The sequence below is a fragment of the Erpetoichthys calabaricus genome, chromosome 1 (assembly GCF_900747795.2).
Source record: "Erpetoichthys calabaricus chromosome 1, fErpCal1.3, whole genome shotgun sequence".
Classification (NCBI taxonomy): domain Eukaryota; kingdom Metazoa; phylum Chordata; class Cladistia; order Polypteriformes; family Polypteridae; genus Erpetoichthys; species Erpetoichthys calabaricus.
Genome location: NC_041394.2, coordinates 18,825,596 through 18,841,853, shown reverse-complemented (window position 1 = coordinate 18,841,853; position 16,258 = coordinate 18,825,596). Strand labels below are relative to the sequence as shown.

The following is a 16,258-nucleotide window of genomic DNA, read 5'->3' as shown; positions in this document are numbered from 1 at the left end:
ACTAATGAAAGTCCCAAATTCAGTATCTCGGAAAATAAGAATATCAATTAAGACCAATGCAAAAAAAGGATTTTTAGAAATGTTGGCCAACTGAAAGGTATGAACATGAACAGTATGAGCATGTACAGCACTCAATATTTAGTTGGGGCTCCTTTGGCCTGGATTACTGCAGCAATGCGGCATGGCATGGAGTCGATCAGTCTGTGGCACTGCTCAGATGTTATGAGAGCCCATGTTGCTCTGATAGTGGCCTTCAGCTCTTCTGAATTGTTGGGTCTGGCGTATTGCATCTTCCTCTTCACAATACCACATAGATTTTCTATGGGGTTAAGGTCAGGCGAGTTTGCTGGCCAATCAAGAACAGGGATACCATGGTCCTTAAACCAGGTACTGGTAGCTTTGGCACTGTGTGCAGGTGCCAGGTCCTGTTGGAAAATGAAATCTGCATCTCCATAAAGTTCGTCAGCAGCAGGAAGCATGAAGTGCTATAAAACTTCCTGGTAGACGGCTGCGTTGACCTTGGACCTCAGAAAACCCAATGGACCAACACCAGCAGATGACATGGCACCCCAAACCATCACTGACTGTGGAAACTTTACACTGGACCTCACGCAACGTGGATTCTGTGCCTCTCCTCTCTTCCTCCAGACTCTGGGACCTTGATTTCCAAAGGAAATGCAAAATTTACTTTCATCAGAAAGCAGCAGTCCAGTCGTTTTTGTCTTTAGCCCAGGCGAGACGCTTCTGACGCTGTCTCTTGTTCAAGAGTGGCTTGACACAAGGAATGCGACAGCTGAAACCCATGTCTTGCATACGTCTGTGCGTGGTGGTTCTTGAAGCACTGACTCCAGCTGCAGTCCACTCTTTGTGAATCTCCCCCACGTTTTTGAATGGGTTTTGTTTCACAATCCTCTCCAGGGTGCGGTTATCCCTATTGCTTGTCCACTTTTTTCTACCACATCTTGTCCTTCCCTTCGCCTCTCTATTAATGTGCTTGGACACAGAGCTCTGTGAACAGCCAACCTCTTTAGCAATGACCTTTTGTGTCTTGCCCTCCTTGTGCAAGGTGTCAATGGTCGTCTTTTGGACAACTGTCAAGTCAGCAGTCTTCCCCATGATTGTGTAGCCTACAGAACTCGACTGAGAGACCATTTAAAGGCTTTTGCAGGTGTTTGGAGTTAATTAGCTGATTAGAGTGTGGCACCAGGTGTCTTCAATATTGAACCTTTTCACAATATTCTAATTTTCCGAGATACTGAATTTGGGACTTTCATTAGTTGTCAGTTATAATCATCAACATTAAAAGAAATAAACATTTGAAATACATCAGTCTGTGTGTAATGAATGAATCTAATAGACAAGTTTCACTATTTGAATGGAATTACTGAAATAAATCAACTTTGTCATGATATTCTAATTTTATGACCAGCACCTGTATATGTGTGCTTGGCTGTTCCCGTTCAGCTGGGAATTCCAGCAGTTTCATTCCTGGGAATGCAGGAATGGGAAACGTCTGGGAATCCCAGGCTCCTGGTAATCGGAAGCCCAGGAATGGATTCCCTAGACTTCTAAATCCTCCTTGTAAAGAGTAGTTTCGATTTTCAGACCTCCCATTGTGTATCCGGTCAGTCAGACGGTCATTGTCCAACCTGCTATATCACGGGTGGGCAAAGTCAGTCCTGGAGGGCCGCAGTGGCTGCAGGTTTTTATTCCAACCCAGTTGCTTAATTAAAAAACAATCCTTGTCAATTATTTAATTTCATGGCTTCTTAGTGCTTTAACTCTGCCGTGTCAAGACCTTCTCATCTCCTAGATTTTTTTTTCCTTTCTAAGGGGATCATCCAAATGATCTATATTATTAAACTACAGTTTAATTTATGCACGGACGGCGGATGCACCGCATGCGCACTGCGCCTCAGAGTCAAACGCAGCGGCTTCCCAGAGTCAGTAGGTGGCGCCCAAACAACACAATCTGTGAACTAAACCTGCTCTAATCCACTGTGCCAGCGGCCTGTGTGGCATATTAAAAGTAACTTGAATTATGATTCCTAACAGTAAACGACATCTACCTAATGTTACAACCACAGAACAACAAAGACGAGACCGCATGGATAAAGACAATACACGGAGGCTCCTACAATGCGCTTCAGAAACACCAGAAGCAAAGACGTCACGGCTCCACAATGAAAGAGCTCAACTAACGGAAATACAAAAACGAGCCTGTATGGATAGAAACAATGAACGAAGGCGCCTACAAGGCGCTTCTGAAACAGCACAGGCAAAGGAGTCACGGCTCCAAAAAGAAACCGCTCAACGATTAGAAATACAAAAACGAGCCCGTATGGCTACGACCTGTGAACTAAACATGAGGTAAAGCGTGCACGCCAGGTTGTACAGCCGCCCGAACGCAACCACCCACACCACTGCATATGCCACCTTCGTTTAGTAAGGTGGATCCGCCGCCATGGTCACTTCAGCACGCGAATCCGCCGCCATCACCAAACGACTTCTCGCTGACGACACAGCCATAGAAAAACAAAAAAGACACTGCATGGATAAAAACAATACACGAAGGTGCCTACAACGCGCTTCTGAAACACCAGAACCAGATGAGTCACAGCTCCAAAAGAAACCGCTTTGGTACAAATATGTTTATTTACAGTGGGTATGGAAAGTATTCAGACCCCCTTCAATTTTTCACTCTTTGTCATATTGCAGCCATTTGCTAAAAACATTTAAATTGATTTTTTCCCTCATTAATGTACACACAGCACCCCATATTGACAGACAAAAAAAAAAAATTTCTGAAATTGTTGCAGATTTATTAAAAAAGAAAAACTGAAATATCACTTGGTCCTAAGTATTCAGACCCTTTGCTGTGACACTCACATATTTAAATCCGGTGCTTTCCATTTCTTCTGATCATCCTTGAGATCACCTTCATTTGAGTCCAGCTGTGTTTGATGATACTGATTGGACTTGATTAGGAAAGACACACACCTGTCTATATAAGACCTTACAGCTCACAATGCATGTCAGAGCAAATGAGAATCATGAGGTCAACGGAACTGCCTGAAGAGCTCAGAGACAGAATTGTGGCAAGGCACAGATCTGGCCAAGGTTACAAAAAATTTTCTGCTGCACGTAAGGTTCCCAAGAGCACAGTGGCTACCGGGGGAGAAGAGCCTTGGTGAGAGAGGTAAAGAAGAACCCAAAGATCACTTTGGCTGAGCTCCAGAGATGCAGTCAGGAGATGGGAGAAAGTTGTAGAAAGTCAACCATCACTGCAGCCCTCCACCAGTCAGTGCTTTATGGCAGAGTGGCCTGTCGGAAGCCTCTCCTCAGTGCAAGACACATGACAGCCCGCATGGAGTTTGCTAAAAGACACCTGAAGGACTCTGAGATGGTGAGAAATAAGATTCTCTGGTCTGATGAGACCAAGATAGAAATTTTTGGCCTTAATTCTAAGTGGTATGTGTGGAGACAACCAGGCACTGCTCATCACTTGTCCAATACAGTCCCCACAGTGAAGCATGGCGGTGGCAGCATCATGCTGTGGGGGTGTTTTTCAGCTGCAGGGACAGGACGACTGGTTGCAATCGAGGGAAAGATGAATGTGGCCAAGTACAGGGATATCCTGGACAAAAACCTTCTGCAGGGTGCTAAGGACCTCAGACTGGGCCGAAGGTTTACCTTCCAACAAGACAATGACCCTAAGCACACAGCTAAAATAACGAAGGAGTGGCTTCACAACAACTCTGTGACTGTTCTTGAATGGCCCAGCCAGAGCCCTGACTTAAACCCAATTGAGCATCTCTGGAGAGACCTAAAAATGGCTGTCCACCAACGTTTACCATCCAACCTGACAGAACTGGAGAGGATCTGCAAGGAGGAATGACAGAGGATCCCCAAATCCAGGTGTGAAAAACTTGTTGCATCTTTCCCAAGAAGACTCATGGCTGTATTAGCTCAAAAGGGTTCTTCTACTAAATACTGAGCAAAGGGTCTGAATACTTAGGACCATGTGATATTTCAGTTTTTCTTTTTTAATAAATCTGCAACAATTTCAAAAATTGTTTTTTTGTCTGTCAGTATGGGGTGCTGTGTGTACATTAATGAGGGAAAAAATTAATTTAAATGATTTTAGCAAATGGCTGCAATATAACAAAGAGTGAAAAATTGAAGGGGGTCTGAATACTTTCCGTACCCACTGTAATTAAATGACAAATGTCCCAGGACTCACCCACCCTCCATGATATTGCATCCCTCCAAATATCGGAGGGAACAGAAAGTGACTGCCATTCTTGGAATTGCGATTCTTTCGAGAATCGCGGGTTTACTGGTTTGAAGTCTAAAATGGAGGAGTAATACTCTCTTCACTTTCCTTCCAGGTATTTAATTAAACCCAATAGTGCATGATAAATATACAATGGTAACAAGCTAAATGGAGAAATGCTGGCTTCTTTTGTCATTTGAATCTTATTGCTAATAAGGAGCCATTAAAAACCGAGAATACAGCTGTTTAAGACTAAAATAAGCAGTAAGGGTTCAGAGCGAGACAACTAAAGTGTTACCTGAGCAATACGGGCTTCTTATTAAGCAACTGGGTCGGAACAAAAGCCCTCCAGGACTGAATGTGCCCACCCCTGCCGGCTATATCCTAACACAGGTTCACGAGGGTCTGCTGGAGCCAACACAGGGCACAAGGCAGGAACTAATCCCGGGTAGGGCGCCCACCCACCACAGGGTGCACACACGACGGACAATTTTAGGATCGCTAACACGCCTAACCTGCATGTCTTTGGACTGTGGGAGGAAAGCCATGCAGACACAGGGAGAACACGCAAACTCCACGCATGGAGGACCCGAGAAGCGAACTCGGGTCTCCTTACTGTGCCACCCACCCTATAATTTTTATTTTTTGTTTTGTTCATTTTTTTTCCAAAATGAAACCCAGCAGGCATACGGGGTTCTACCAAGGTACAAATTAATAATTGCGGTTCTGAAGTGACAGATGTGATCTTCATTATCCAAAGAGAAGGGCTGACCCCTCTGTCTGTTTTCTAGAGAAGCGTCTCCACAGGCTTGGCCTGCTGTCTTCACACCCTTCTGAGCAGACATACTTCCGCAAGGATTTTTACCTGGGACCTGTTGAGGATGACCATGTGCCTTTTTTAAAGAAAGGTGAGTGGCCGAGCTGCTTGCACCTCACGGCTTTTCTTTTTATGAAGCACAAAATGGGCACGAGGAGGTGAAGCCGAGTCGAGTGCTGTACTTTGCCCAGTTTGATGTTTATTCAGGTGTGTTCTTTTGTGATTTTAAGCAATTGTGGTTGGGAAACATTCTAACTAGTCGAGCTTCAGGAGCGGCCATTCTACCAAGGTGGCTTTGCTGACACTGCCAGCATGTCATCTGTCCTCATTCACCCATAGCCCTTTTTGAATACACTTTTTGTTTAATGGTTTTGGCTCTGATGAAGGATTCCCTGATGGCATATCATGCCAGCCATTTCTGGCTTTTTGACTCCGTCCCAGAGTCTCCCTTTCCTGGTTGCTGTTTCTGCCTTTTGGATTCACCACAGTCCTAACAAAGCTAAATGAACACTTAGACATAAGTATTGAAGGGTGGCCTTTCACATTTTCTCTATTTCAGAATTATTTTGTGCTATGTGAACTGAGAAATCATTTGACATTAAAATAAAACTTCAATATTCAGGTGTGGGTTCATCCATGGTTCAGTCAGTCCGTCGTTATCCAACCTGCTATATCCGAACTACAGGGTCACGGGGGCTGCTGGAGCCAATCCAGCCAACACCGGGTGCAAGGCAGGAAACAAACCCCTGGCAGGGCGGCAGCCCACCACGGGGCACACACCCCAAGCACACATTAGGGACAGGGGGTGTCGAACTCCAGGCCTGGAGGGCCGCAGTGGCTGCAGGTTTTCATTCTCACCCTTCTCCTAATCAGTGCCCAGTTTTCACTGCTAATTAACTCCTTTTCCCTTCATTTTAATGGCCCTGTTTTTAAGGATTCAGTCCTCTGAATTGATTTGTTTCTTCATTAAATGGCAGCCAAACAGAAATGAGACGTGAAACGAGCGAAGAAATGACCAGCAAAACTGGAACATCAAACTCCAACCAACCTCTTAATGAGAAGCTGACTCTTGCTGTTAATTAAACCCGTTCTTTAACTCCATGGCTTGTTGCTCTCATTCTGCCACAGCAGACGTTTCCAAAACTGTTGATTTTCTGTCAAAATGTTTTGGTGACCCGAGAGTTCGACCTTACTGAGACCTTCGCCTTTATTTTCAGAAATTGTGTGATTGGCACAGCTGGTCATGTGGCGGCTCGTTTTGTGTCTCCTTATTGTTTGGCTGCTAATTAAAGAAAAAAAGACAACTAAGGGGCCTGAGTCACGTCAATTAAAACTAAGGCATGGGAAGTTAATTAGCAGCACAAACTGGTCACTAATGAAGAAGATGGTTAGAATGAAAACCTGCAGCCACTGCGGCCTTCCAGGACTGGAGTTTGACACCCGTGATGTAGGATCGCCAATGCACCTAACCTGCATGTCTTTGGACTGTGGGAGGAAACCCACGCAGACACGGGGAGAACATGCAAACTCCACGCAGGGAGGACCTGGGAAGCGAACCTGGGTCTCCTAACTGCGGGGCAGCAGCGCTACCCACTGCACCACCATGCCACCTATAATAATAACAATCCATCCATCCATCCATCTATTTTCCAACCCGCTATATCCTAACTACAGGGTCACAGGAGCCAATCCCAGCCAACACAGGGCACAAGGCAGGAAACAAACCATGGGCAGGGCGCTGGCCCACCGCAGGGCACACACACACGCACACACTAGGGACAATTTAGGATCGCCAATGCACCTAACCAGCATGTCTTTGGACTGTTGGAGGAAACCCACGTAGACACGGGGAGAACATGCAAACTCCACGCAGGGAGGACCCGGGAAGCGAACCCTGATTTCCTAACTGCGAGGCGGCAGCGCTACCCACTGTGCCAATCCATGGTTCAAATCTCTAGACCAGGGGTGTTGAAATCTGGTCCTGGAGGGCTGCAGTAGCTGCAGGTTTTCATTCTAACCATCTTCTTCATCAGTGACCAATTTTTACTGCTAATTAACTTTTTTGCCTTATTTTTAATTGACGTGACTCAGGCCCCTTAGTTGTTTTTCCTTAATTAGCAGCCAAACAATAATGAGGTACAAAATGAGCCGCCACATGAGCAGCTCACCTGTGCCCATCACACAATATCTGAAAATAAAGGAAGGTGAAGGTCTCAGTAAGGCTGATCTCTCAGGTCACTGATGGCGTTCTTAGTAAAAACAGAAAAGTCAACAGTTCTGGAAATGTCTGCTGTGGCAGAATGAGAGCCACAAGAAGCCATGGAATTAAATAACGAGTTTAATTAACAGCAAAAATCGGCTTCTCATTAAGAGATTGGTTTGAAGCCCCAGTTTAACTGGTCATCTGTCGGCTCGTTTCACGTCTCATTTCTGTTTGGCTGCCATTTAATGAAGAAACAAATCAATTCAGAGGACTGACTCCTTAAAAACAGGGCCATTAAAATGAAGGGAAAAGGAGTTAATTAGCAGTGAAAACTGGGCACTGATTAGGAGAAGGGTGAGAATGAAAACCTGCAGCCACTGTGGCCCACCAGGCTGGGAGTCCTACACCCCATCTCTAGACTTTGCACCAGAGCCATAAAACTATATGAATGTTTCCTACCTTTTTGTGAATGATTTCCTTCTCTATGTCTTGATCAATTTTGCCCCTCTCTTCTCTTTTTTATTTTGTGTAACGTATCCTAACCCCATGTTTTGTATGGCTGCCTCCATGTAACTGTTTCCTTTTTTTTGTTCTCCCATCCCAGGCGTGCCTGTTCTCCATCTTATCTCCACTCCCTTCCCGCCCGTTTGGCACACAATGGACGACACTGAAGATCGGCTTCACGCCCCCACTGTGGACAATCTCACCCGCATCATGGCCGTCTTCATAGCAGAGTACCTCGGCTTGTGATCCTCCCCGCCACAGTTTGCCCAGTTCTGGACTTCCACTTCAGATTTCTGTCCCCGTTTAGGGAGGCTGACATGACCAGGTCTTCTTGCACTCGTGTTTCCTTTCTTTAGCACCACAGATTAAGGCCATTGGGAATTGGTGAGCTTACAAGAAAAGAAAATTTACATTTTATTGGAAAAAAACATAAACTACCTTCAGATATTTTTGTGCAAATTTGAATCTGATCATTTAATGACAGTATTTATTGTTAATTAAGATACGGAGGTGTGGCGTTTCCGAGTGGTTCATAGGTTATGCATTATTCAAGAAAATGTCACAATTTGACTCTCCGTTCTTTATTTTTATTATACGTGTGTGCAGACTGCTCAGATGTGGGTTGATGAATTGGGGAGCCACCTTGGTAACCCCGTTTTTAAATGGCAGAAAATTAAAAACAAATGTCAACAAAGAGACCGGCCTCTGCCGTTAACAAGTCTTTCAGCTACAGAGGAACCCGACTGCTCTCCTTCTCTTGTGATCTTAGGAGGGTCATCTTCACGTACATCTCCTGACTCGGAAGGCTTGTGAGACCCTGGCCAGGCATCATCTGGCTGCTGTCCTTGACAGTTATGAATAGAAAGAGAAGGTTGTGAGCGACAGCACCTCGATCTCGGCCCGGCGTGGTGCTGCTTACCTTCTCGGAGCCCCTATGCACATGGCTGTGACCTGCATTTTCCTTGACCTCAAAAGGTTTTAGATCTATAAGAGTCCTGTGCTCACATTGTTGTTTTTTTTTTATTATCAGATGCGTTTTTAACATTGTTATATTTAATTACACTTTTCCACAATGCCATTGTGACAGTTGGGCAGGACAGCCGAGAGTTTGTGATGTATGACGTTCTTACCGGGCCGCTATAAAACGTCAGCTTTCTGCACTTCCTGGTTTGTCCAACTTCAATCTAGAAAGTCTCTCTGCTGTTATTTTTGTACATTTAATGTTGATCTCTGGTTACAAATCTCTTTCTGTCTTTTGGACCATGTGTGTCGGCTTTATGTTTTGGCTCAGTTTTCGTGCGTATCCTGGTTTTCAACTCTCTCGATTCGATTTTGGTTTCATGCAATGAGCTTATTTTCTAATTTCTTGATTTTCTGGTTGTCGACCTTAGCTAGTATTACAGGGGACGTTCAAAAAGTTTCCGCACTTTGTTTTTTAACTCTGTTTCTTAGGAATTTCAGAAACAACAACACTTTTCTACATAGTGACCTTCGCTTGCGATGCCGTTTTTCCGGTGTCCGTACCAATGTTTTAATGTTCCGTTTACTGTTCCTCCCGCCTTCTCCGTTTCAAATGAAAATATAAAAGTGCAGAAACTTTTTGAACGTCCCTCATCTATGTTTCCATTTCCTTTCTCTCTGTAATAATAATTCTTTGCATTTGTATAACGCTTTCCTCACTACTCAAAGCGCTCAGAAATTGCAGGTTAAGGGCCCAACAGAGCAGAGTCCCTTTTTGGCATTTTAACCAGCAACCTTCCGATTGCCAGTGCAGATCCCCAGCCTCAGAGCCACCACTGCGCCTGCCAGTACAGAAGTACAGTGCAGCGCCTGTCCGTACAGAAGACAATTTCTATTTTATTTTTCTTTCTACAGTCAAACTGACATTTTCACAAAGATTAGAATTTTCCTCACTCATGAAAGAACTCCTTGATATTAACTGTTTACAACTCCTTTATCATGGACGGGTCCTAGGACGACCCTAGAACTGTGTACGTGGACCTGAACGGTGTCTTAAATCCCTGCTGTGGCCCTTGTACAGTGCTGTGAAAAAGTATTTGCCCCCTTCCTGATTTCTTATTATTATCATTATCACACTGAAATGTTTCAGATCATCAAACAAATTTAAATATTAGACAAAGATAACCCAAGTAAACACAAAATGCAGTTTTGTTTATTTATCCATCCTTCCATCCATTATCCAAGCCGCTATATCCTAACTACAGGGTCACGGGGGGTCTGCTGGAGCCAATCCCAGCCAACACAGGGCTCAAGGCAGAAAACAAACCCCGGGCAGGGCGCCAGATTTTATTTATTAAGGGAAATAAAAATACCCATCCAAACCTACACAGCTCTATGTGAAAAAGTAATTGCCCCCAAAACCTAATAACTGCAATCAAGTGTTTGTGATAATTGCCAATGAGCCGTTCACATTGCTGTGGAGGAATTTTGGCCCACTCTTCTTTACAGAAATGTTGTAATTCAGCCACATTGGAGGGTTTCCGAGCATGAACTGCTTTTTGAAGGCCATGTCACAGCATCTCCATTGGATTCAAGTCAGGACTTTGACTAGGCCTCTCCAACACCTTCATTTTGTTTTTTTAAGCTATTCAGAGGTGGACTTGCTGGTGTGTTTTGGTTCATTTGTCCTGCTGCAGAACCCAAGTGCGCTTCAGCTTGAGGTCACAAACTGATGGCTGGATATTCTTCAGGATTTTTTGGTAGAGAGCAGAATTCATGGTTCTATCAGTCACGTTGTTCACAAGTGATAAGGGCATGGAAGATGTAAGGACCCCCTCGACTTTATCATACATTCATGTAATGGTTAGATCTTCATTTAAACCTCTCTATTATATGAAAAATATCCTGTGACAAGACTTTTTGGAAGATTTTTGTCAAGTTCTGCGAGTCGAGACTTTGGCCATGAGATTTGTTCAAGTCCTGCTCTCCTCTCAATCATATTCAACTGCACCTGCGGTCCTCTCACGTCTCAGTGGTGTGAATGCTTTTGTCAGTCACAGTTCCTGCTCTCTCAGCTCTTATACATTTTAATATTTTCCTCCCTTTATGTTCCCAATTAAAGACGATGTATTATGTCCAAATCTTATTGAAGAATGTCATCACGAAGGGTAATCAACAGAAGAAATGAGTAGACGGGCAATCAATAGCACTGAGAATTGATGAAGTCAAACGAATTAACGGCAGAAATGTCAATCAGTTACATGGCAAATTGGTTAAATGCGTATGAATAGACTACGCTGAAACAGTTGGTGGTGATGGTGCGGAAGATGAAAACATCAACTTACAATATCACGAAGAATATCTACAGCCGTTAACTCGAATTACTGTAGAAAGAAGGACGTATCCAAGAAAGGTAATGTAGTACGTCTTCAGGGGATAACATTAGACAACAAAGGAGATCTTGATATGCCATTCGTATAAAAACATTAACAGTTTCTTGTTAGAATAGCTTTAGTAAAGACAATTCACAAATCAGAGAGACAAACATTCAAAAAAGTCATTTTATTTAATTAGGGGGCTTCGCTCGCCAACCCCCGTGTTTGGTTTTCCGGATGCACATTTTTAAGATTTTTTTTTTCTTTGAATTGTTGCTATTTCATTAGTTTCACTTTTATTTCAGAACTTCTGTAAAAACAATATTTGTAATCTTGCGAGTCCCAATATGCTGAATCTTTTTAATGAGGTCAGGATAGGCTTCTCTGTTTGGAATTTCAGCACAGACAAAATGATCTACATCATCAGCATTTAATAAATTAAGTAACAAAGTAAGTAGAGTTCTGCATTGGACTCCTGTCTGTAAAGTCGTGCTATTTTCCTCTCACAGTTCCAAAAGTACATGAGTTTACCAAGGTGATACCCCAGCTTTTCTCTAGGTTTTTCTACAAGGGCTAGACAGAAAGTTTTTGACTCCTGGGGTAAATGTAGCTTTTTAAATAAGCAGACAGATAAATATATATACATTAACAAAGTAACCAATAAATGCATGTGCGGTAAACTCTGTTTTTGAAATTCTCAAGATTCTTTATTTGTCACATGCATAGTTATACAGGACAACACACAGTGAAATGCATCCTGATCTGCTTATCAAAAACTATGCAAAGTTAGAAGAATATCAGATTAACAAAAAGTCATAGATCGAAAGATAACAGTATAGTAGAACATAATAAATAAGTACAATTATGTGAATAAAGTAGAATTAAGTGTTAAGGTGCAATAGTGTAGTAATTATTGTGCAAAACCAAAGTTAGACTGGTGCATAGTTAAATGAGGCAGTTTGTTTTGTTTGCGCTACTGCGATCTTTACTTTCTTTTTTTATATTTTCTAATTTTCTTACTTTCATATCCTTTAACTTTCTCCACATGTGTATAGCGCCTTTTTTTGTTTTTTGAGCCTTTCTAATTTCCCTGGTTTCATAGTCTCTAACCTGCTCTGCATGTGTTTATCGCCAACGTTTGTAAACGTCTTTATGAAGTTCTGCTTTCTTTTACTCATTGTCTTTTAATTCTGAGCCGGATTGGATGTGCTTTTTTTCAATTCCACTTGTTCCGGGCTGATAATTACTTTCCTTATTTTCTGAATTTGCACCTCGATTATTCTTTTTTGCTCTTTTTTCTGTCCAACGCATTTGAGTCTCTTTTCTCCGCGCTGCTTTCTTCTTCGCTTAGATGTCGACATTTAATTTATAACGTACTGTACTGTCCTTATACGCTTTATATGCGCTGAGAGCCCTGGATCTGTGTGTGCTCAAATCCTTCACAAGACTGAATGTTTTGCTGCCTATTGTCCTATTTCATAGATTGTAAGTACGGCGTGTCTTTTTGGTCTCACGGGTCTTTAAAATGTCTCACGAGAAGATCACGTATCGTAGACTTGTGTTTTTGCTTTCCAGGACAGGATTTCTTTTTATAATAGATAGGTAGAGAGCGAAACTTAATTCACTCACGGGCAGTTATACATTGCATTGTCACGATGAAAGTCCAAACACAGAATGAAAATTCAGTGCGATATTGACGAAAAGTTAATTCCAAATATTGTTTTTACTGAAGTTTTTTTACAGTAAAAGAGCAAGTTTAAAAAGTATTTGTGTTAATTTCAAAGCCAAACAGAACGAAATTGTATAACGCAACAAATAACTCTAACGCAATATGAAACATAATTTACTTTCAAATTACGTTTTACTTTTTTTTTTAAATATATGGTGTAAGAAAGGCGCTATATTGCACCCGACCCGACAGACTTGACACGGGAGGCACGTATAAAAGCCAAGGAACTTTTGTTTTCTTCACCTGTGGGGTATGTCTTCCCTGTGAACCCCTCAGGCAATACACCGTCCCAAGTACAGCCCTTAGCACCACCTAAACACTCTTCACTCTCTTTTCTCTTTCCCCACCACCACCACAGCTGACTCTGGCCCCTGAGTGTTGGTTGCTGGTTCCTTTTATGGCCCACCCAGAAGTGCTGCAGGTGCTTGATCACCTGTTTCCAATTGCACTCCCGGGTGGGGCTGAAGATTAGTCCAGGTGGGCTCAGGGACCCCTGCCACGCCCCCTGGTGGCCACCCCAGACTCCAACAGGGCTTTGGAGAACTCCATTTCCCATGAAGCCCTGCGAGAGACTGAGGCACCGCTCCAACCCAGGGAAGCGGCCATCCAGCGTCCTGGGGGAGGTACTGCACCGTCCAGGGCTGCTCCCCCTGAATACACATCGAAGGGGCGTCCCGGCTGGGCCATCACAATGGTTGATTACTCGCTGTAATGTAAAATAGTTCTGTTATGCATATGTAACAACTCCCTTGAAAATAACAATCTGTTTAAATTGTACATACGCAAGCGGCAGAGCTGTAAAGAGGCTACAGAGTGCGTAGCGCAGGCCTGGGGGTGGGCAAGTAGGGGGCAAAGCCCCCTAGTAGTAGCTAAAGATAAAGATGACATAACAGAACACCATGCCATGTTTACATTTTCTACCCATTATATAATTTAAATAAATGATAATATCACATATTTGAGGTAGTGATAAATGTACGGTGTGCTTATTTTTTTCCACATTCTAAATTTGTAGTTACCAGTTCAGGTGTAAATGATTACAACATCATAAGAGAGGATCTTCTCTGAAGGTGTCCTCTAATTTACTGTACATCTCAGACGTTTAGTTTGGTCTGCTCTTTTGTTGTTGAAGTGTCTTATCTAAGCCTGGCTGAAATCGAAAGAGCTCTCCGAGGCCACCAGAATGACATTTATTGTCCCCTACTAGTCTGGGGAGGAATTTAAATAGACCTCCAAGCAACTGGAAATCAATCATTCCACAGTCTACAAGTGGAGAACATTTCAAACAACTTGATAACTTGTCCAATAAATTCAGCCCAAGAGGAGAACACAAGATGCTGAAAGAAATATCCAGGATGGATTCAATACAACACCTCCTGGTAGCTCTCCGTTCTTAATATCAAAGTACCACTAGAAAGAGCTGCACACATGAGATCTACAGTTGTGCTTGAAAGTTTGTGAACCCTTTAGAATTTTCTATATTTCTGCATAAATATGACCTAAAACATCATCAGATTTTCACTCAAGTCCTAAAAGTAGATAAACAGAAACCAGTTAAACAAATGAGACAAAAATATTATACTTGGTCATTTATTTATTAAGGAAAATGATCGAATATTACATATTTGTTAGTGGCAAAAGTATGTGAACCTCTAGGATTAGCAGTTAGTTTGAAGGTGAAATTCGAGTCTGGTGTTTTCAATCAATGGGATGACAATCAGGTGTGAGTGGGCACCCTGAGTTTCGATCTATCAAAGTCTGCTCTTCACAACACGTTTGTGGAAGTGTATCATGGCACGAACAAAGGAGATTTCTGAGGACCTCAGACAAAGAGTTGTTGATGCTCATCAGGCTGGAAAAGGTTACAAAACCATCTCTAAAGAGTTTCGACTCCACCAATCCACAGTCAGACAGATTGTGTACAAATGGAGGAAATTCAAGACCATTCTTACCCGCCCCAGGAGTGGTCGACCAACAAAGATCACTCCAAGAGCAAGGCGTGTAATAGTCAGCGAGGTCACAAAGGACCCCAAGGTAACTTCTAAGCAACTGAAGGCCTCTCTCACATTGGCTAATGTTCATGTTCATGAGTCCACCATCAGGAGAACACTGAACAACAATGGTGTGCATGGCAGGGTTGCAAGGAGAAAGCCACTGCTCTCCAAAAAAAACATTGCTGCTCGTCTGCAGTTTGCTAAAGATCACGTGGACAAACCAGAAGGCTATTGGAATAATGTTTTGTGGACGGATGAGACCAAAATAGAACTTTTTGGTTTAAATGAAAAGTGTTATGTTTGGAGAAAGGAAAACACTGCATTCCAGCGTAAGGACCTTATCCCATCTGTGAAACATGGTGGTGGTAGTATCATGGTTTGGGCCTGTTTTGCTGCATCTGGGCCAGGATGGCTTGCCTTCATTGATGGAGCAATGAATTCTGAATGGTATCAGAGAATTCTAAAGGAAAATGTCAGGACATCTGTCCACGAACTGAATCTCAAGAGAAGATGGGTCATGCAGCAAGACAACGACCCTAAGCACACAAGTTGTTCTACCAAAGAATGGTTAAAGAAGAATAAAGTTAACGTTTTGGAATGGCCAAGTCAAAGTCCTGACCTTAATCCAATCGAAATGTTGTTGAAGGACCTGAAGCGATAAATTAATGTGAGGAAACCCACCAACATCCCAGAGTTGAAGCTGTTCTGTACGGAGGAATGGGCTAAAATTCCTCCAAGCCGGTGTGCAGAACTGATCAACAGTTACCGGAAATGTTTAGTGACAGTTATTGCTGCAAAGGGGGATCACACCAGATACTGAAAGTAGAGGTTCACATACTTTTGCCACTCACAAATATGTAATATTCGATCATTTTCCTTAATAAATAAATGACCAAGTATAATATTTTTGTCTCATTTGTTTAACTGGTTTCTCTTTATCTACTTTTAGGACTCGAGTGAAAATCTGATGATGTTTTAGGTCATATTTATGCAGAAATATAGAAAATTCTAAAGGGTTCACAAACTTTCAAGCACAACTGTACATGGGAGGTACCCCAGGAGGAAACCATTGCTTTCCAGAAGGACTAAAGTTTGCCCAGAAACACCCAGGCAAAGACCACAACTTCTGGAACAGTGTGCTACTCTGGACAGATTTGACAAAGACAGAGTTATTTGGCCACTGTACCAAAAGATAGAAGACAGAATTTGACCAGTAGAACCAGATACCAACTCTAAACCACAGCGGTGGAAACGTTCTGATTTGGGGGCTGCTTTGCTGCATCAGGACCTGTGCAGCTCACCATCATAGAATCCACTGGGATATCAGACCACCTGTCAGAAGACTGAAACTGGACCTTGCAGACTGACAAAGACCCTAAACCTACCAGTAAATCCACCAA

At 42.9% G+C, this 16,258-nt stretch overlaps 1 protein-coding gene across 1 annotated transcript in view; it reads left to right on the top strand.

The window, feature by feature from the left end:
- Positions 1-8,106, top strand: part of LOC114647296 (glutaminyl-peptide cyclotransferase-like) — a 48,338-nt gene extending 40,232 nt beyond the window's left edge. Inside the window, exons 6-7 of the mRNA XM_028795973.2 lie at positions 5,068-5,184; positions 7,901-8,106. Of these exons, the coding sequence (XP_028651806.2) occupies positions 5,068-5,184; positions 7,901-8,046 (263 nt within the window). The 3' untranslated portion in view covers positions 8,047-8,106. The remainder of the gene's footprint in view (positions 1-5,067; positions 5,185-7,900) is intronic.
- Positions 8,107-16,258: the final 8,152 nt, after the last annotated feature.